This window comes from Zonotrichia albicollis, chromosome 1, assembly GCF_047830755.1.
Source record: "Zonotrichia albicollis isolate bZonAlb1 chromosome 1, bZonAlb1.hap1, whole genome shotgun sequence".
NCBI lineage: Eukaryota > Metazoa > Chordata > Aves > Passeriformes > Passerellidae > Zonotrichia > Zonotrichia albicollis.
In genome coordinates this window covers 22,720,841-22,741,515 of record NC_133819.1, presented here as the reverse complement: position 1 = coordinate 22,741,515, position 20,675 = coordinate 22,720,841, and the positions used below count along the sequence as shown (strand labels likewise).

Genomic DNA, 20,675 nt, shown 5'->3' with positions numbered 1-20,675 from the left:
CAGCTTCCCTGTACGGCCACTCCACATACTTGAAGGTTATTCTGAAGTCTCAGCACAGTCTCTGCCAGGCCAAACAGCTCAAATTTTCCTGGCCTGTCTTTAGAGGGGAGATCATCCCATCCCCTTAGCAGCTTCATGGCTTCCTCTGGGCTTGCTTCAACAGTTCAATGTCCTTCTTGTGTTGGGGGCACCAGAACTGCACACAGTGCTCCAGGTGGAATCCCATGAGAGCAGAGCAGAGGAGAAAAATCACCCCCAAGTTCTTTCACAAGCTTTTATTTTGTAGGTAAATATTTCTTAGACAATATGACTATGCTTTTTTGTGGGTTTTTTTAAAGCACTAATCCTCATCAAAAAGTAAATATTTTTCTGTTCCTTTTTAGTGCTTTCCACAAGGTTTTACATTCTTGATTGCACCAGTTAGCTGCCTGACAAGAATCATTACCATTTACAGTAATTTAATACTAAAAATTACTTTAACAATGCATGTTATCTGCTACATAATAAAATAATTTTAAAAAATTAGAAAACAGTGGTATGCCTTATACATTCTAAATGGCTCAGCAGAATATTTAGGTTCATGTGAATGGCAGAACAGAAATTATTACCCCAGAAAAAATTCAGAACTCCCATGTTGTGCTTTCAGATCATGGGGAGCACATCCACAGTCCTGAAGCAGGTAATATGTGAAATCTGCTGGGAAGTGTTTTGAACTGATCAGATAAGAATGTCATGACTGGAAAGTAGCAAATGTGGGCCTGGCCTTGTCCTTGAGGCATTTAACTGAGGGCTTGCAGGCTGAGACTCCTCTTCTGTACTCAGATGTCTCCAGAGGTCAAACCTCATCATGAACAGCTCCCTGCTATCTTCATCTCTCTCTCTCCAAGTCTTTGAAGTTAGGTCAGCTGAATGTGGACTGTAATTGCTTATCTTTGAAAAGAAGAAAAGTGACCTGGCCAAGCACAGACCCTAAAACCTGGTCTCAGTCTCATTGCAAAGCTTTGGAAAAACTCAAATTTGCTGTATGAATTCCCAAAAACATTTGATATGGTATTACCTGGGAAGGAATGAGCATATTGGGGTTAGGAGAGAAACTGAAAAAATGAGATAGCCACAAATAAGGTTGAAAAGAAAGGTGTCAGGCTTAAAAGGTTTGTTTCAGGATGGCCTTATTTGATATTTTTTGTAGTAGTCCTGATAAAATCAGTAAGAAAACGCTCATGAAATTTGGAAATGAGATATACTTAGGAGTCACCATAAGTACAGAAATGTGCTACTTATGTTTGGGATAGAGTTAATTTTTTTCCCAGTGACTTGAATGGGGCTGTCGTTTGGATTTGTGCTAAGAAGAGTGTTGATAATGCAGGGAATTTTATTGCTGAGCAGGGCTTGCATGGAGCCAAGGCCTTTTCTGCTCCTCACCCCACTCCACCAGTGAGCGGGCTGTGAGTTCCAGCCAGTGCCAGCCAGCCCCAGCTGACCAAAGCATATCCCATACCATGTGGCATCATGATCAGTAAAAAGGGCCAGGAAAGAAGAAGGAAGGGAGGAGAACAGTTCAAAGTCAATGTGTTTGTCTTCCCAAGTCACTGTTAGGTGTCACAGGGCCCTGCTTTTCTGCAGAACACCAGCCTGCCCATGGGAATTTGTGAATGATTCCTTGTTTTGCTTTGTTTGCTGCACGGCTTTTGCTTTCCCTATTAAAGTGTGTGTATCTCAACCCACTTTTACATTGCCAATTCTTTCCCCCATCCTGCTCATGAGGGAATGAGGGAGCAGCTGCATGGTGCTTAGTTGCTGGCTGGGATTAAACCAACACAAGTATCTCAGGAGATGGATTTCATTTAATGTAGGGAGGTATTGAGGTAATTGTGTAAGGCCCTGGTGAAATCTCATTTGGGGTACTATGAAAACCTAATCAATTGTTCTGTAGCTGAGCTAATGTTGAACTAAGAGAGAGCTAGAGGGAAGTTGGGTTCAGCATCAGAGACCTTGAGAGCCTTTCAAAAGAACAGATCTTAGAATGGCTCAGCTTGTTTACTGCAATAAAACAAAACCAGAAAGGAGCCACAAGTGCTATGTATAAATATATCAGGAAAATAAACATGAAGGATGAAAACCATTTAAATGAAGGGTAAAGACACAAGAACAAACAGATATGTACTATTCAGTAATAAATATATCAGGAAACCAGAATCATGTTTCTAGTCATTACTGCAATTGACTAATGAAACTGCTTTTTCATGGAATTAGTGGGAACAAAACTATTTCTATTTTTAATATGGCACTTGATAAATGTATGAGGTGATTGTACAACAGAGGGTTTTTTGTAGTGGCAGGGAACGAGTCCCTGTCATTCAGGAGGATCTTCCTGTTCTGTGTTACCATGCCAATTCATAGTACAAACAGCAGAACATTTTGTGCAGGTCTGTGATTAATAATATGGGAAGGACTTGTCAGTTTTTTCTGAATAGTAGGCAAGGTTCAGAAGTCCTTATGAATGCAACAGCTAGATTGTGCTACTGTGACTTCAGTAAAGTATATTATATCAGCATTCTATAGAAAATAATAGAAAGAAGGAAGTAAGCAAAAGAACTTTAAAGTGAGATAAAAAAAGCACAGGTAAGTTGTAGATAGTTCTTCAAGGATCAAGTGACAGGCCCAGAGCCCTCCTTGGATACCAGTACAAGGATGTATCAAATTACACCTTGGTTTTGTGCTGTGTTATGCTTTTGTGGTACACAGTGTTTGAATTTAGTCCTTACAGCTGTTAAGAGCAGCCTAGTCTGAAGCTGGTCTACTTTAGCAGAGCCTTAAATTCAGTGTGCTGCACTTCCTTACTGTGCAGCAGAAGGTGAATGTGTTAATGTGTTAATGTGGGGACTCGCCCAGAGGTGCCAGCAGTACTAACCAGTGTTAATTGATGTCATGTAATCAGTCCACAACTTGACCTCAAAAAACAGAAATAGAGGAAAGCAGGTCTCCTATATGTTATGAGTTAAAGGTGTTGAACTTATTGACATAACACTATATTTGTTTCAACAGAGAGCAAGTTTACGCCAACAAGCTCATGCCAGCAGGGAATTAAGCAAAATTTCATTTGAAATGTGGCATTGTGCATTTTCTGGATCCATCAATAACATTAAGTGGCTCATCACACATACATGATGCTAAGAATTACTGAAACAGAATCATTTAACACTCTGAAGTTTGAAGATATTTAGATATTTCATTGTCTAAATACCTGACTTCAGAAATGTATCTGGTCTCCTGAAGAGACTCTCTTTGCCAGGGCAGGAACTGATTCCATCACCTTTCTCTCCTGCTTGCATTGGGTGTGTCATACTTGATTTTCAGTAACAGGGCAGGCTTCATTGTCAAGCCTGATGGCAGAACATCACTCTGTCATTTTTTACTTCAGAAGCTGCTAATCAGTGATGCAGAAGGTGACTCAATTCTTTATCCTCAGTGAATCAATCCTGTTTACGAACAAGTGTGCCTATGTCACAGATATATATATATATATATAATTCAGTCACAAAAGGCTGGGAGCATTTTAAAGCTTTCCAAACTGACTTTATATATAGTCAATGCATATTCTGAGTTTCATGATAAGTAATGCTTCAGTTCCTGCTCTTTCATTTTTACTGTGTACCACATATTTGTATATGATTGCTTGAAAATCACAAGGGTACCGCTGCTCAAATCACCGTTTTACCCCTCTGTTTCTTTTCTCTCATGGTATAAATTACTAAGTAGTGTACTGTAATCAATTCTAACAAGAAGCCATAAAATCTCTTCCCCCAACAATTTTAGAACTTCCACCACCAGCAGATTTTTGAAATTTGCTTTATGTGATGCAAGTCAGTCAGTCTCAGACTTTTTTTCAGTCTAGAAAAGAACTAACTTGGATGGAAATATGTAGAAAATAAGCAGAAATATTTTAGCAATACAGCTTTATTTAACATAGAGTTGAAATAATCAAAAAATGAAAGTTGATTTTTCTTTCCTTGCCTTTCTGAACGTGCACACAGCTGGTAAGTTTGCATAATGGCCTTTTTAATCGAGAGAAGTAACTTCACCAACATACCCAAGGTCCAAATATTGTAAAATATTGATGTATTAATTTTACAGTTTTATGGGAAAAGATAAAGAGATTTACCCAACAGCAAGGATACACTCTTCAGTACCATAAAGTCCCACTAGATGGAAGCACTTCAGCTGTCATAATAGAAGGAATAAATAGAAGTACAACAGTTTAACACACCTGCCATGGGAAGGTATCACGGCTGGAAGAATTTGGAGGGAAACATTTTATTTTGCCCAGATTAAACCTATCAACTAAAAAATTAAAAATCACATAAATAGATACTTTTACTATAAGCCATATGAGCCATCTAATAAAACTCAGTGTCAAGCAGCTGTGCTGGAGTCCTTGGGTTTATATGTATGCTGTATGCTGCAGCTTTGGAATTTTTTTGGAAGCCCTGCAGAATTAAGAACACAACACAATTTTTCTCTAAATCCCATTTACATTTAGTCATTATCTCAAAAAAACACCTTTCCCAAGTACATGGATGGGTTCTCTGCTTTAAGGATTTCCCCTTCAGCCCAAACTTTTATGTAGCTTTCAGATATGTCAGATGTTACAAAGGTGGTCACAGATTGATTTTTCTCGACTTTCCTTGATTTTTCTTGTTCTGAAATAGAAATTTAAGTGATTAATTTAATAAACATAATCAGTGACTGTCTTCATAATGCTTCCATCCTACAAACTTCATGTAACATTTCACAGGATTATTAGTTTCCATTTTGATCTCTGCTAACTTGAATTAATGGGTTCATCCTTGTTCCAGGTGGCATTCCCCCCCAGGTGATGATCCCTCACTGCATGACTGACAAAGTGGATAACATCAGAAAGGAAAATAAAAATAGGGAAGTCAGCCTTCAGAACCTTTTTCACATAGAGATGGGATTTTTTAAGATATTATCAATGAATCTTCATGTAGATTCCTAAGAGAATATTGTTGACGAGGTGACATTTTAAAAAGAAGTATTTTTATTTGAAAAGATTTTCCCAACAAAAATCTATTCCTCAGCATTTTGATTTCTATAGGTGTGTTGTGCAAGTACCTTGTTTTAAGACTAAAAATGGTGGATTTAACTAGAAAAAGGAAAAGAGGAGAGTGATAAAAATGAATCGGTAGGATGAAGAAATATGATGAAAGGCTGCATTCTGTGGCTGTTGGAATGGAAGGAAATCACTGTGTTTGCACCAGTAGCCTGTGCCACTACACCTAGATGAAGCAGGAATTAAATGAGAAGGGATTAAAGCAGTAAAGCAGCTGTGGAACTGCCCACCTCTTTACATGCCTTTAAATGCCTTTGAAATATTGGCAGTTTCACTGAGACATTGACAACACTAATAAATTTGATAGTGCATAAACCAAACAAAAAGGGGAAATTTTCTTAACTTGAAAACTTACTGAATGCTGTTTTTTATTAGTGATACAAGGAAGCTTGCTAAAAGGTAGGTTCTTTGTGAAGTCTTTCTAATGCTTTAATTTCTTTTTTATGAACACTGCCTTAGAATTTCAAGGAGTAATTACATCTAATAGAGCTTTAGCTCCTTTCAATGATCCAACAAGTTCAGAGATAAACTAACTATATTCCTGTCTTGCAGATATTTCCTTCCATTTAGTTAGGTAGGTTCAAACATGCCACACTTTTTGAAGCAAGATTTTGAAACAGTGTTGACACAGCTTAGCTGGTAAGGCTTCCAGAAAATACAAAATTATTGTGAACATTACAATATGTAATGACATGAACGTTACAATATGTTCACGACACTCTGTCATTTCAGAGCAGATTTGTATTTGTGCTTAAGCATTGTATATTTTGATTTTTGACAGAAATTACTAAATTTCTACTTGAAAAAAACTGACTGTTCCTATCATGTTGAACTCCACCAAATCATGTTGTGAAACCTTAACAGACCCAATTTTACCACATATTTGTTCTTTTTCATTACTTTGAACACTGTCCCTGCATGTTCTGGTGGGCAAACAGGAATGTGCATGGAAAGCTAGGTTTATGATGGGAGTTTATTAAATGAGAGTGTTCCTGTTCCTGATTAGGATTTGCTATCCATGATGTTTCCCTCCCTCCGAGAGCCCTCTGCCCCTCCCCGAGGGCAGTGTCTGCAGGTGATGCCCCAGCCCAGGCTGACACTGGGCGCTGCTGCAGCGCTGCTGTGGGGGGAGTGTTCAGCTGCTGCTGCTGCTGCTGCCTTGCCAGTGTGCACTGTAACCTCGGCATCCTCGGAGCATCCAGCAGCTGCCAGGCACTTGCAGCCCTCCCATGAATGTCTCTCTTTATCTCCAAGTGGCTGACTTCTCTTTTTCAAGGCTACTGTTTTCCATCTCCTCGCTCAAATACTGTAAGTACAACTTCTGCTGTGGCTCTTTAGTTACTGCCTTTGTGAAATTTCTCTTGTACTGAACAGTGGGAGTTACTAGTTCAAAGTCTCTGAGGTTTGTTGTGGTCTCTGCTCCTGTTTGTGCTGTTCAAATGGGCCCTTAGCATTTCAGTTTTTAGTGGACTAAAACATGAAATTAGAACAACTGAAAATGTTGGTTGTTTCCTGGCTGCCGTTTTTCTACTTTGTAGGAAATTGTCAATGTGTCCTTCCTCTGAATGCTGGTGCCTAGTGAAGTGGAAATGAGAAAAGAAGCATTTCCATCCCTACTTGTTTGCTGGAACCAGTTTTCTAAGAGCCCAAAGAAGAAAACTAATGCATGCTGATAAACTCTCAGGATGCTGAAATGTAGCTGCCTGGGCTTTTAGGAAGGAGCTAGGTTGGAGGGTATCTGTCCAGCTCCGTTCCTTGGGTTCTGAAGCTGAAGTAAAGGAATACATGATTAGGGACCTCAGGTGGCTGCAGCAGTGTGATTACACATTCAAACTAAAAATCATCCCAAGACCCTGAGGCCACAGCAAAAAGGCCTATTTCAAGCTGTCCTGGTTCCTGACCCAATTTGGTGTGACTGTGAACTCCATGGTGTCACCCTAGCTCTGTATTCTTACAGACATTCCACATAAATGTTGTATGATCTATGGATTATTCTCTCTCTAATTCCATCACTATTTTCTGTACAAAACCTCACATCATTTTCGTAATTGTATTTTACACTCCAAATTGGAAACTGTGAGAATAAGCATGGCACCAACTACTTAAAATGAAATTGATTCAGGATACCAAAATAAGGGGTACTGTCTGAAAGTTTTGATTCTTTTTCTTCAGACTTCTTCCTATGCTTGTCTTTTTTGTTTGATTTGTTTTCTCTTTATGTTTATTCTCCTGTTCCTCTGCACTTTATCTTGATAGAAAGGACTGACTAAAAAAAAAATAAATCAGGTGTTTCAGTGCTGTTCTGTCTAAACTTGATTCAAGGATATGGAATACACATCATAGGAAGACTGCATTTTTCCCAGGGGGAATCTCTGTATAGTAAAGAATACATACTCTGTAGACTTTGAAGTCCTTATTATGCCTCCTGTTTTATTGCTCTTTCCATCTCCAATTCTCCAGATACTTTCTCTGTTTTCCATATATACTAGAAATAATAATGCCAAATAATGCCAAAATCTTACTTAATTTTCTAATATAAGCCAAAAAGGAATTTTCCGTCCTCCATTCTTGGAAGCAACAGCTGCAGAAGGAGTTCATAGCATGCCTACACTCACCCAATACACTGTACAGTCTGATTTACCATTCCTTCATTACCATCTTTCTGAGTCAGACTTTCCATGAAAGACTGGCTGTTTACAATTGTTGTTTGTTTGCAGTAACTTAAAATAGCATACCACTAGGACTCTTTAAGCATCTGATATTAACCTGATTTTACTGACAATCCAAGCACAGGAGGTTAAGGGAAGAAATGCTGGCCTCAAGGAGCAGTTCTGACATTAGTTATGGTCACTTCAAACTTTTTGCTTTGGGTTTTCATATTCTAAATGGCATTAACAATTTCAAGGTGCAAAACTAGCTTCCAGCATTAGGGCTCATTGACTGGTATTTATTCCACGGTTTGGTAAAAAGGTATTTTTCTGAATAAAATGATCTCTTCTAAATGATCTCTTGGGGTACCCATGAGAGTTATGTGACAATGAACTATATAATGTCAGAATCACTGTGATTTTATTCACTTCTTTTTAGGTATCTTCTTCAAGTATGGAATTTGTATGGAAAAGATGGTGGTGTCTTCAGCTGGGCTGTATGTTATTAGTGAATTTGGTTTATGCCAATCTAGAGTATCAAAAAGAAACTCCTCCAAGCCTGCGTGAGATTGACCATCAGTGCTGGGAGGTATCGTCCCATGGGCTGGTGGAAATGAAGAAACTCAAGGTAGCAGATACAGTCATTGCTCTCTGGGACTTCATGATGTTCCTAAAGGAATCCCCTAAGCCCAAGCACAATGATCTCTTCAATGATTTAGCCCAGAACTTCTGGGACATGTATGTAGACTGTGTGCTCTCAAGATCCCATGGAATGGGCAGAAGACAATTAACATCTCCCAAATATTCTTCCACGTACTCACACAGAACTTTAGGAGGTAACTATAGTTATAGGATATGGTACTAATATTGAACTGAACCAATGCTCCATCCTCACCCTTCATTGTTTAGACAGCTCAATATACTAATTTCCAGTTTTCTGTCTCTACTTGTCAAAAGTGTTTGCATCTTTCAACGGTAGCTACTTTCACAATAGAAGAGACACTGGTAGTTAAGAGTACCACATTTCTATATTTAACAAAGTGTAAAAAATACTGGGTATGTGCATGTGGAAGTGTGTGGAAATGGATGCTGCATTGTCTGTTTATCACAATGTGCATATAAATGACAATACATGGATAAATAATTACAATACTCAAAGTTTCCTGGTATTAGGAACTCAGTCTCAGCTTTGGGGATTCATTGTTCTGCAGAAGAGAAGTTCAAACCCCTGATGGTTTGAGCCCTATTTTTCCCAGTAAAACTACTGACACATAATGTGATGTCATGGTCACTGTGAATCATTAAACAGTGACAGGTTCTGGTCATCATGATCGGGTTAGAGTCTGAACTGAGATCATGTAGGTGACCTAGATCTGTTGACCTCATTCCTCCTCAGCAATAGGCTTTTTTCTGATGTACCCTGTCAGATGATTCAGGATCTTGGAATGAACATGAAGAATATTTAATCATAGCATTTCTAATATATTGCTTGGACAATAACTACCTGTCTTTCATAATCTTGCAGGGTCTGCTTTCACCAATCCATTTTAGGCCAAAAGGAGAGAAAATGAAGATACTTAAACAAGGCAACATCAAAACGAAGGAGCACAAAATCACAATATGTATTGTAGATATTTGGAGAAATCCTTTGGCATGGTTCAACCATTTTTCTTTTCTTTTTGTATAAAGTACTCAATCACTCCTAAACTGATAAGTACATGAACCCCCACACTGTCCCTTTTGCTTTCCTGTCTTGCAGTCTGCTAAGCTTGCCTTTTCCTCCCTCCATGTGTGAATGTGTTCTGAGTCAAAAATTTGTTTTCCCACATAAACTTTAAAGTCTGTATGTGTCATATTTTTGTAGAGTCATGTACTTTCCAATAATTCTCTTTTTAAAAGTTAATTTTGATGGGAACCCAAAATATTTTTATACATTATGCAACTGAGAAAATGTGAACAAATTTATTTTATAAATTGTCTTGCACATACTATTAACCTTAAAAACTGAAAAAAAAAAAGAAAAAAGAAGGAGGTGAGACATTAAGGTAAAGGGAAGGATTATGCTCATTGTAATGTCCTGTGCAGTCTAGACATTGTATTTTATCATTGCTTAGTCTATACTATGGATTAATTAAAGTATTTTTCTAAGCAACAAGGTCTGAATAGCAGTAGCTTTCTTCCCTATTAATATGTTATTTGATGCCACTACTATGTGACATGCTTTACACATGACTGCAAATAAGGTGATGCAGCCCATCCCTGTCATTGCACCAAGTGGTTCAAAAGAGGGACGGGCTGATTCAACTGCTGATCTCAGTGTAAACCATTCAGCATGGATAAAATAATTCAAGGAGGTTAACTGCCTCCTAAATCCAATTCTGAGCAGAAAAAATCCTGAGAAATGCTGACTGTTCTCTGCTTTACTCCTTGGGCAATGCAGCTTGTTCAATCCCTGTTGTGTTTTAGACTTTTATGAGATTACAGGTGGTTTTAATTATTTTATGAAATAGTACTCATGCTGTAAAAGCATATATAAGGAACAAGAAATCCATCCCACATAATGCCTAGCTCATATATAGTTTGTAAAATATCCAACAAGTCTCATAGATTTGTAAATGTTCATTTAGGTAAATACAATATTGAACTGCATCTTCTAAAATATATCTCCTACAGTATTCTGGAGAGGGTACAAAAGTAGTGAGAGATTTTTCTGACCCATGAACATCACTTTGTTCCTGATAGAAATAACATTTTTGAGCAGATGGAGTTATTACACACCCAAACACAGCAACTTCAGGAACTGATACATTATGATGAGCAGCAGGTTGAGAGGAATTATCTAACCTGCCCCAGCAGTATCCATTTGATAAAGCTGTGTACTGCATTGCATTTACAACAGAAGTTTTAACTAGCATAAACAATATTAAAAAATGCCCCTTGTTCACCTACACTGATCACCTATGGAAGTGTTAAAGTATAATAACATTTTAAAGGGATTGTTTCCGCTATTATTATTTCCTCTTTTAATTGAATGTCAGAGCAAAGTATCTTATGCAGTTTTAAAAGCTTCATCCTTCTTCAGGCACTAAGTCTGTTTTAGTTAGTTTTCTATAAGACATTAAAGTGCTTAGCATCCACCATAATTGTTTCCAGAATGTTTGAACAATCAATTGCTATGGTCACCCTGTGCTGTCTGCCAAAGGGGCAGGTGATTACCAACCCCAGGTTGCAGCAGCAGTGAAACAAATTCCAGGTGGACATGCTATGGTGTACATCTCTGAGAGCTGTGGGAAGCCACAGCTGACTGCTCCTGGCATGTCAGCATGAGGGATGGGATTATCTCTCCTTCCACCACTACCCCCTCTTTTTGCACCCCTGGGTTACAGCAGGGACAGCAAGCCCAGCTTGTTGGGTGTTGAATGTTTCCCCCTGCAACAGCTAAACTATGGTCCATGGCTGTCTGACAAAATCAAATGCTGTTTGTGCTGTGTGCTGCTTATGTCAGTACTGATTTATGAAGGACAAATGCAACTATTTGGGGAAATTCTGTCCCCTTCATTCTCCAGTCATTATTAATTAACATCAATGCTTAATTACCAAGAGCATTTGCATTTGCAGCTGCTCATTTACAGTCAGGCTGTCTGTAGCAGAAACAATACAGTTGTGGGAGAATGCCATGGGGCTCACTCTGTGACTTGCAAAAGCAAAACTGATTTCTGGTTCTTTATCCATACCTTGGCTACAGTGTATTGCTGTAGTTTTTGCTCAGAAATTGGGAGGGCTTACATGTCCTCTACATTTTTTTTAACGGGCCTTTGCCTTGCTGCCAGTAGTAATGAGTCACCTACACATTCACATATGTGCATGTAAAAAAGCAAGTAAAAACCCCTCCAAACGTCACAGTCTTTGGTCTCCTAGTAAAATATGTATCATTTGGTTTGAATTGTAAAAAGACAACAGACCACACATCCTCTAAACCAGTAATAAAGCAGCAAGGCTTTATTAGCCTTGTCAGAGAAATGTAAACATAAAAAACTGAGCAAAACTATTCGACACAGGACTTGAGTTAAAGAATCTTTATATACCTTGGCTAACTTTTCTTGTAGGCTGGTAAGAAATACAAATAGGCTAGTTTAATAAAACAAACTTTATACAGATAGTCTTGGAAAAATGTAATAATTAAATTAGATAATAGCTAAAATTACAGGTCAGCAAAGGGTCACCATACAAAGTTAAATTAAATTAGCACAACTCAATTTAATTTCTCTAAGTATTAGATGACTTTTCTACTCTACAATGTGATGACTTCCTTACTCAACAAGGGTGTAACAGACCTGCCCATAAAAAAAAATCCTTCTGGTTTTTGGAAAATGCATTTATAGAGATTTTTCTAAACTTCAAATATAATTTTTCATATGTATGTTTAATTTTATGTAATTATTTTCTTAAGGTTCTTCTTTTTATAGAATTTAGGTAGTCAATTTTGAAACAAAAGTATTTGCCTTTATTTTTAATACCACTATTTCTATGTTTGTCTTGTTGTGTGAGAAACATTTTGAAGATACACTTATACACACACCCTATCCCATCCCTCTTTCGGGAAGTAAAAAAAAAAGTGAGTTTGTTTGTTTGGAGTATGTTTAGCTCAAATTTATTTCCTTTTTTCTAAGCTGGCAGTTAAAAAAACAAAAGTTTGTGCTTTTCTCAAGATATTGGTGACAGGCAAAAAAGACAAACTAAGTGCCAGTTTGTATGTCACAGCATAAAAGCTTGCAATGTCACAGAAATTTATGCCATAGCACTGGACAGCAAATGGTTTTAGAATTAAGAGCCTTAGGGAGTCTTGTGCTATTGTATAACAGTGAATTCTGGCATTGACCAAATTAAAAAAGAAAATAGCTCAGAAATTGAGTCATCTACACAGAGATCTGCTGCTCACCAGTTGGTGTAGGCATTCTAGAGGTGCAAAGGTGGAAGAAAATGAATTCTTTCTGGAGACAACGGGGATAAAAGCCCAACAATTATTAGATTAGTAAGATCAGTTAAAGAGCTGTGAGCAACCCAAATGGAGAAGGACATTCCAGCAGGCCTCTCCAACAGGCTGGGAGAAACTGCTGGCACAAACAAGCTCATTAGTGAGTGTTTAGAAGAAAACTTGGATGTCAGAAGTCCTGATGCTAAAAGTGGCAATTCAAGAAACAAAATGGGCTTGGACAAAAACATGTGGGTATGGTATTCTGGAAAATGAAGAATCAAATGTGTTTATGTGAAGATTTATCACCCTGTTCAATGAGATGCTTAAACTGCAATGTATGGAATGTGTCAGGAAATTAAAATAGTGGACCTGTTGGGAGTGGATATTAGCACACAGTCACTAGACTAACATACCTTTGTACCATACTGTACAGGGGACTTTATTAATAAAACATCCCTGTATTATATAATTAAGAAAAAATATAATTTTACTCTTTTGATGTTCTAAACAATTTTTCAAGTCATTGAAAACAGATTTTATCTTGTATCTACACATAGGTGACTACATATTTATATACCACTCTTTGGAACAGCATCTATTCTACAGGTACTGACTTTTTCTTGACTAAGTCCAATGTTTTTATCTTTTTGATTGTTTCTGATGGCTCTACCAACAGTGGACTTGCTACGAGTAGGGTCTGTATCAGCCCGCAGCCCTTCCTGACAAGGCCCTTCCACAGTTACACAGCGACCAGGTGCAACCTGAAATACAAAATAAATACATTGCTTAACTCTCATGCTAGCATTTAAAATGAGAGGAGAGTTAAATCATGAACTGCCTTTTGAAAATATTATTCAGTTGGTGAAGATGCCCTCAGGTTTCTGAGGGCCACTAAAACTATCCTTTACACTAAATTCACAGTTTGTTTCCATCAATACAAAAGAAAGGAGAGAGTGTTTTTTCAGCGGGTGCTGTTACATGCTTTGCTTTTCTGCCTTCGAGTCTGATTTATGAATTGCAAAAAAGAAAACCAAGCCTTTATCCAATAGAAGTTTGCTGTACAATGTTATTTGGATTCGTATAGGATGTCAGCCACTCAGAATTCCACTATAAATTATTACTTATTACTCCAAATAAGGGAAAAAAAAAAAAAAAAGAACGGGCCATTTTTCTCTCAAAATTTAATTGCATAGAACTACTGCTCCAGGAAATCTCCAAGACTGAAAGACACATATCCTTTCCAGACTCATTACTACTCTTTATATTGAATAGGTTGGGAGTCTTGGAATAAATATCCTTGAGTAACAGCTCTGTCTTCTAATCATGACCTACTGAAAAAAAAAAATACAACTCCTTGCATGCATGTAGCTCACATTTTTTATTAGCTGACCATGACTGGTTTGCAATAACCATCTTAGCTTAATCTTCATCTCTCCCTGCTGAGAGTGTTAGGCAGATTGTTGCATTAAAAAATTTTCCAGCCATGTCTGTCATTTGTAATTCTTCTAAGCAAAATACCTGTGGAATGTTATATGATGTTGCTGATACTTTTTTTTTCTCAATACACCTATTCTGCAAAATTGACTAATCTTCTCCTTGTTTTTATCTACTGTTATTGAAATATTGATTGTAGAATCATGAAGGTATTTTCTTTTTAAATGCTCTCCCTCTAAGATATGAATATTCAGAGCTTGAGGTTCAAGCCTTTAAAATAAAATCTGACAATATATTTCTCTCCACTAACAATTTCCAGATTACTCATGCTTATGTAAAAAAATTTCAGATAGTTTCTGCACAATATTGCTGTTTAACAGTCTCACTGTTGTTTATGTAAGTACCTAAATAATTGTTTCAGCCCACTTCATCTTGCATTCCCAGATGTGTCTTTCCATATCTTTCTGAAGTTTAAGATAATGTGGGAAAAATCCTAGTCCAGCACTCTGAGACAATCCCCTTGCCTCCTATTAGGTTCCTTGCTTCTCCATCACTTCAAACATGAACGTTCTCTTTTCTTTTTCAATTTGCAGCCACCTTAGTTGTCATTATTATTCATGTCAGAGAGCCCAAAATAGACTCTCTTACCTTCATGCAAGTTTGAAAACAGCACCTCATGTTTATTCTTTTTCATTTTTCCTCACATGTAAGAGTAACTTATAAGCAACAAAGAAACTATCCCCCTTAAATCCTCCTTAGCTGTGATACTTACATAGAAATAATCCAGTTAGCTCAAAAACAGTTTATTGGAACTGAGGATTACCCCATGTTTTGTCAAAACTCAACACCTAAATATGCTTTTAGGTGTGAATTAGATCTTAACAAAGGCTTTCTATTTTCTCACACTCCAATTAACTGATAGAAATGAGAACAAAATGGTTTCTGCAGATGCAATAAGTGGTGTATCTGCAGGCAGTCAGGGACATGGTACTGATAAAGAACACCTCCATGTATGCATCAAAGGTTGCACAGATGTACTCAACAATGAAAGGAGGTGGTCTTAACCTCAGCAAGGCTTTCATGAATGGCTGTGTCACGACAGGTACATGTCACATAGCAGAGGGCCCATCTTGCCCACACTTTTTCAGAGTAATCTGCAGATCTGAATCTCACTCTGGCCAAGTGCTTGTCTAAGGCTATGTCAGAATGGGAAGTGGTGATTTGCAGAACACACAGATTCTTTCTTATGTACTTGGAACTTGTCAACATAAACATTATTAAAGAAAGTGTAAGCAGCAGCATGTATACAGCCACTTACCTATTTGTGAAAATAAAACAGTGTTATTAAAGATTACTTACTGTTGTATGGAGTTTTGGAATATCAGTAGAATGTTCTGGTCCATTGTGAAGCTTTGCCTTAGATCTGGAAGCCTCTATTAATGTTTTCTGATGCATTTTTGCTTTCTAAAATAGTCAGAAAAAAAGGTAAAATAGTTTTAATCTACATTAATTGTGTCATTTGCACTCATTTGAACATATACAAACAACGTGACAAAATAAATCAGGTTATAATTCTATTTGCCTCTAACTGTAAGTACCTTCCCCCTGTCTTTTTACTCTTTTTTGTACTGAACACCCAAAGCCAGACTAAATGGCCATGGCAGTGCAAGGGTGGGAAGGGAATCCCTGTTTGCTGTGACCTGCAGGGTGTGCTCTGTGCAATGCAGCCCTTGGTGCTGTGAGCCTCCGTGGCCACAAGGGCACACTGCTGCCTCAGCTTTCACCCCTCACAGGGCACACAGCCGCCTCTCCAGGCAGACCCAGCTCTACTGAGGCATCTCAACACAATCTCAGTACATCCCAGGTGAATGACTTCACATTTTCATTTCCTGAAATTCATGAGCTTTTGGTCAGCCCATCCATCCAGTTTCTCCCACCATGTGGATTGCTTCCTCCATTCAGTGTCACAGAACTGCAGAATCACAGAATGATTTGGGTTGGAAAGGACCTTAAAGTTTATCTAGTTCCAACTCCCATGCCATAGGCAGGGACACCAGACCAGGTTGCTCAGAGCCCCATCCAACCTGGCCTTAAACAGTTCCTGGGATGAGGCATTCACACGTTGAACTTGATGAGGATGGATACTGATTCAATATCCAAGTCACTAATGAAAATGTTAAATCAACATTGTATTATCAACCCTATAATTAACTCAGAGGAATATCACTCAAAACTGACCACTAGTTAAACTTCAGTCACTGACCACTGTCCTTTAGAGCCCATCAATCCAGCCAGTTTTTCCCACAGTTTGCAGTTGACCTGTATGTAATCTACTCTGCGTATTCCCATTTTGACCACAAATGCTACACAGAACCCTGCTGAAAACCTTGCTAAAGCCAAGGGAATAGGCATCCCCTTCCTCTTTTTCCAGAACAAATAATTTTATCACAGAATGCAGCAGTATTGGCAAGGCATGATTTGTCCATGGTAAATTCTTGACAGTCTATACCAGTCTCCTTCCTCCTCATGTGCCTAAAACTGCTTCTCAGTTCAACTCAGTTAAAACTAATGAGTCTGTAGTTTTTCTGTCCCTTTTTAATTTCTAATTCTAGCATACATCTTTCCACAGGCCAGGAAGATGCTTGCATAGAAAGAAAATTGTTCTCCTTTGCAAGTCCTTTGGGAAATGAAGAAAAATTAAATTTATCTGCCAAAGCTTTTCTTTTAAGTCTGATTTCATTCATTTTCCAACTTAGTCTGGTTGCCAAACCAGGACCCTAATATTTTTATGTTGTTTTGGGAAAGTGACAATATTGCTAGAAGAGACTCCTTTCATCATAAAATATTTCCCATCTTGAAAGATGTTTGCTGTACTAAAAAAAGAGAATGAAGAATTAGAAAAAATAAAGAAAAGTAAGAACAAACAGATTCATAGTTTCAGCACTTTTAGAAGAAATACACATATATACACCCACTCCTCAATTGCAAGTGACAATGCTGATCCCCAATTTGTGGTTGTAGTCAGAAGAATCAAAGATTGTATAACTTTTCCAATACATCTTATGGTTACTTCTTCTGTGTCTGTGTGAATATATAACTTACTATCACTTCTACTTGAACATCCTTTTAATTCATTAAGAAATGTGTTTGGAACTTCATAATTATTACAACAACATCATGATTGTAAATTTTTTGCTCCATGAGGTTTCTTACCTTCAATGCCTCATAGTTCGATGTCCGAGCCAAGAAATTTTGCCAAGATTTATCTATCATTTCTTTCTGTACTTGGGTAGCCTGGATCTGTAATAGAAATGAGATTTACAGCATTTATGCAACACAATGCTGGTATCAGATCTCTTCTGGTTTCACTGCTTGTGCCATTTGAAAAGAACATTCAGCTCTGCCCCTTTGGCTACCTTAGCTCATCCCTCTCACTGAGACTGGACAATAATGTAGTAAAGTACCAGCCCTCTAAAAACTGCACTTATGCACTGCCCTTGTAAACTGGGATGTATTTGTGCAAACTAATTTTCCTCTCTTCCAACATGTATGTTGGATGAGGCCCAGCTCTTTCAGGAGTACTTTCTGTATATTCTTACTCTCAAATGCTGAGTAAAAGTGATAGAATAAATTCAGGCGACAAAAGTGCTGTCATCATAATGCAGGACAATCCCTCAAAATCCCTAGCATGAGATTTCAGACAACTGGACCAAATGATCTTATTTCTTAGAAAGCAGGAGAGGGTGAAACAGCAGATGAGCAAAACCATGAAATGTGTGCCTCATAACCAAAGCTGGAAAATGTCTATGCTTTCTCATTCACAGCATGCTGGGAAGCACAAAGCCCTATTTCTGAAGTAATAAAGACCTGTGAATATTCATCAAGGGAACTTATAATAGAGACCTGTATTTCATTTTAAGAAGCAGGTGTAGTTGTAATAGGTACTTTGTACTGTCACCTGCTACAGATGGACACGAGTGCAACTCTATAGTAAAGTAATGATCTTTTTATCCCATTGCTGATGCATCATTGATGATACTGCTTCATTTTTTCATGTTACTCTCTAAATACTGTGGAATTTATAGAAGCTGGGAGGACTGAGGTTAACCTAATTTAATTTACAGTTAAAATTTGGCCGCTGAGACAGATTTAAACTTTTCAAGCAGTATTCAGGCACAGGATTCTCAACATTATATAATAAGAAAATCTGTGTAAGAATGGGAAAAAAAGCTTAGGTGGGCTTTCCTTATTTAAATACTCCTTTATCTTACCTCCTTGTAAATTTTTTTCTCTTCCTTGATTTCCTGGTTGTGTTGTCTTTCAAGCGCTTCATTCTGCAGACCAAGAACCATTCTTCCAGTATTTTCTGACACCTCTGAGATAAGTTTCAAGGCTCTCTCATCTGACGTGACAGGCCTGAATTCTTCTTTTATTTCTGCAGATATTTCACTCCAAACCTCTCCAACCTGTGTGTGAAACATACACCATACTCAGTATTTATCACATTCTTCAGTTCCAATTATTCAAAATAAAACAGAGCCACCATATCTCTCCTTATTTTTGTTTGACTTCTTAAAATTTTTATGCAAGGTTAGACTGCATTACTACTATGCCAGATTCAGTCATCATAAGCCTCCCTAAGCCTTCCAAAGACCAAACTTGATTCAAAGAGGGGCAACAAGAATGCTGATAACTACAGAAATTCTGAAGGAATAGCTTCAAGATACCAATTTACAAGAGCAAAGTGTTGAGTTCTACTTCTACTTCTTAAAATCTTAAATTGCAGACATTATTAGAGCAAACTGCAACATAAGCTATCAACAGAAGCTGGAATTATCAACCAAAGACTGAGTCTTGCTATTTCCTGAGCACTGCAAGCTCTCACAGACTTTGTTCCTAGGCATAAATTTATCATAAACTAAAGCATTTTTTGAGCAAGACAGCTCTCCAGCTCTCACAAAGCTTGTTACCCTGCTGTAGTCCCTAAAGGCACACCATTCTTAACTTTACAATGGATGGATGGATGGATGGATGGATGGATACTGCACATAGGGACAAAGATAGCAAAGCACAGAGGAAACTATAAAAATGTGGTTTTAATGTAATTTTTAATAGTGTCCCCTTAAACTGACTTTACTGTGCAAGGACACAAGGACACAGTCCTACTCTCCAGTCCTTCCCCAATTTCTTACTCCTGGCACCTTCCTGTCTTGATCTGGCAAACAGTTAAAACTATTTTTTTCTGAGTTATTTTTAACTAGCATTAGTTTCTAGTCTTATTTGCTGCATGGTCACAAACATTTGTAGCAATATGAAGCAAGAAGATGGGGATTGATGCAATGCTGGAGGTGGGATTGTTTCTTTTGCTGGTGAATACTGGCTTCACTATGTAAAATTATAGGTGCATTGTGACATAGGGGACAGCTTTTGAAGGGTTATTTTTTTGTTGTGTCCTGAGATATACTTGCTATTTTTGGGAATGCAGGTACAATAGTATTATTTGCTTGAACTATACTCACTTTAAAGTCAATATAATGTTGTATGATAGCAAGTGTAACAACGTCCTTAGCAGATAAGCCAGGTAAATTTTCAAAACCTAAAAGAATATTAATCACATCAGTATGATGAACTGGTCTTAAAATATAATATTCTAAAAACCTTATTTGACATATAAACACATGTAAAATCTTCATCATACATACACCAGGCAGTCACTTTTGATCCTGAGCATTTTTTGTTGATAACAACCCCCTGTTTCTCTATAATGCACTTTCTCTGTACTAAAATCTTTACTTATGAATGGTGCTGTCAGCCTTCCAATCATCTGGATGCTACACTTTTGTGGTAAGGGTTTGATTTCTATTAAAGCACACAAACAGCTGAGTCTACTGATCACAGGTTCTAGAGCAGCAGTTCAGCACATAAATTTTGCTTTAACTGTGAATCAGCCAACAGGAAAATTATACTAGTGCTTTGTTCCAAAGCTGTGAAATGAGGGTGTCCCTCCTTCTTGTAGATTATTGTCTTTGGCATAATGCCTTGAGCATCATGACTCCATCTTTACAAAATGTTCCCAGTATGTGGAAAAGAATAAGGTAGGGAAGTATAGCTGCTGAGATTATGTTTCATTTGGTTTTTTTGCACACTGAAGGATAATGGCACTTAATTAAAAAAATGTAAATATAGTCTATCAAGTATCAAATCTTTCTGGACTTCATCATATCATCTGTGTGGTAACTGGGAAAGTAGCATCTACCTATAGTATAATTACATCATGTTTTGAAGCTAAGAAATACTGTAAATAAAGACCATTTAGCATTAATGCTTTTCTAGATTCCAGGCTGTTATGGAGCAACCCAGGAAGTTGCTGATAAAAGACTATAAAATATGTCCATATGTTATTGTCAAATTTCATATCATTTCAGTACTTCACAGGAGACAGTACAATGTATATAACTAACATGGAGGGTTATCTGTGAATATAGAA

General features: G+C 37.6%; 2 protein-coding genes across 2 annotated transcripts in view; one reads left to right on the top strand and one right to left on the bottom strand.

Moving 5' to 3' along the window:
- The window catches only part of CFAP69 (cilia and flagella associated protein 69), a 53,783-nt gene that overhangs the window by 13,681 nt on the left and 19,427 nt on the right, over positions 1–20,675 (bottom strand). Inside the window, 4 exon segments of the mRNA XM_074535814.1 lie at positions 15,548–15,652; positions 17,402–17,488; positions 18,460–18,654; positions 19,708–19,784. Of these exon segments, the coding sequence (XP_074391915.1) occupies positions 15,548–15,652; positions 17,402–17,488; positions 18,460–18,654; positions 19,708–19,784 (464 nt within the window).
- On the top strand, positions 6,194–12,983 carry FAM237B (family with sequence similarity 237 member B). The gene is made up of 3 exons (XM_005480269.4): positions 6,194–6,439; positions 8,219–8,615; positions 9,305–12,983. The coding sequence occupies exons 1-3, from the start codon at positions 6,365–6,367 to the stop codon at positions 9,328–9,330; spliced, it is 498 nt and encodes a 165-aa protein (XP_005480326.2). The 5' UTR covers positions 6,194–6,364; the 3' UTR covers positions 9,331–12,983.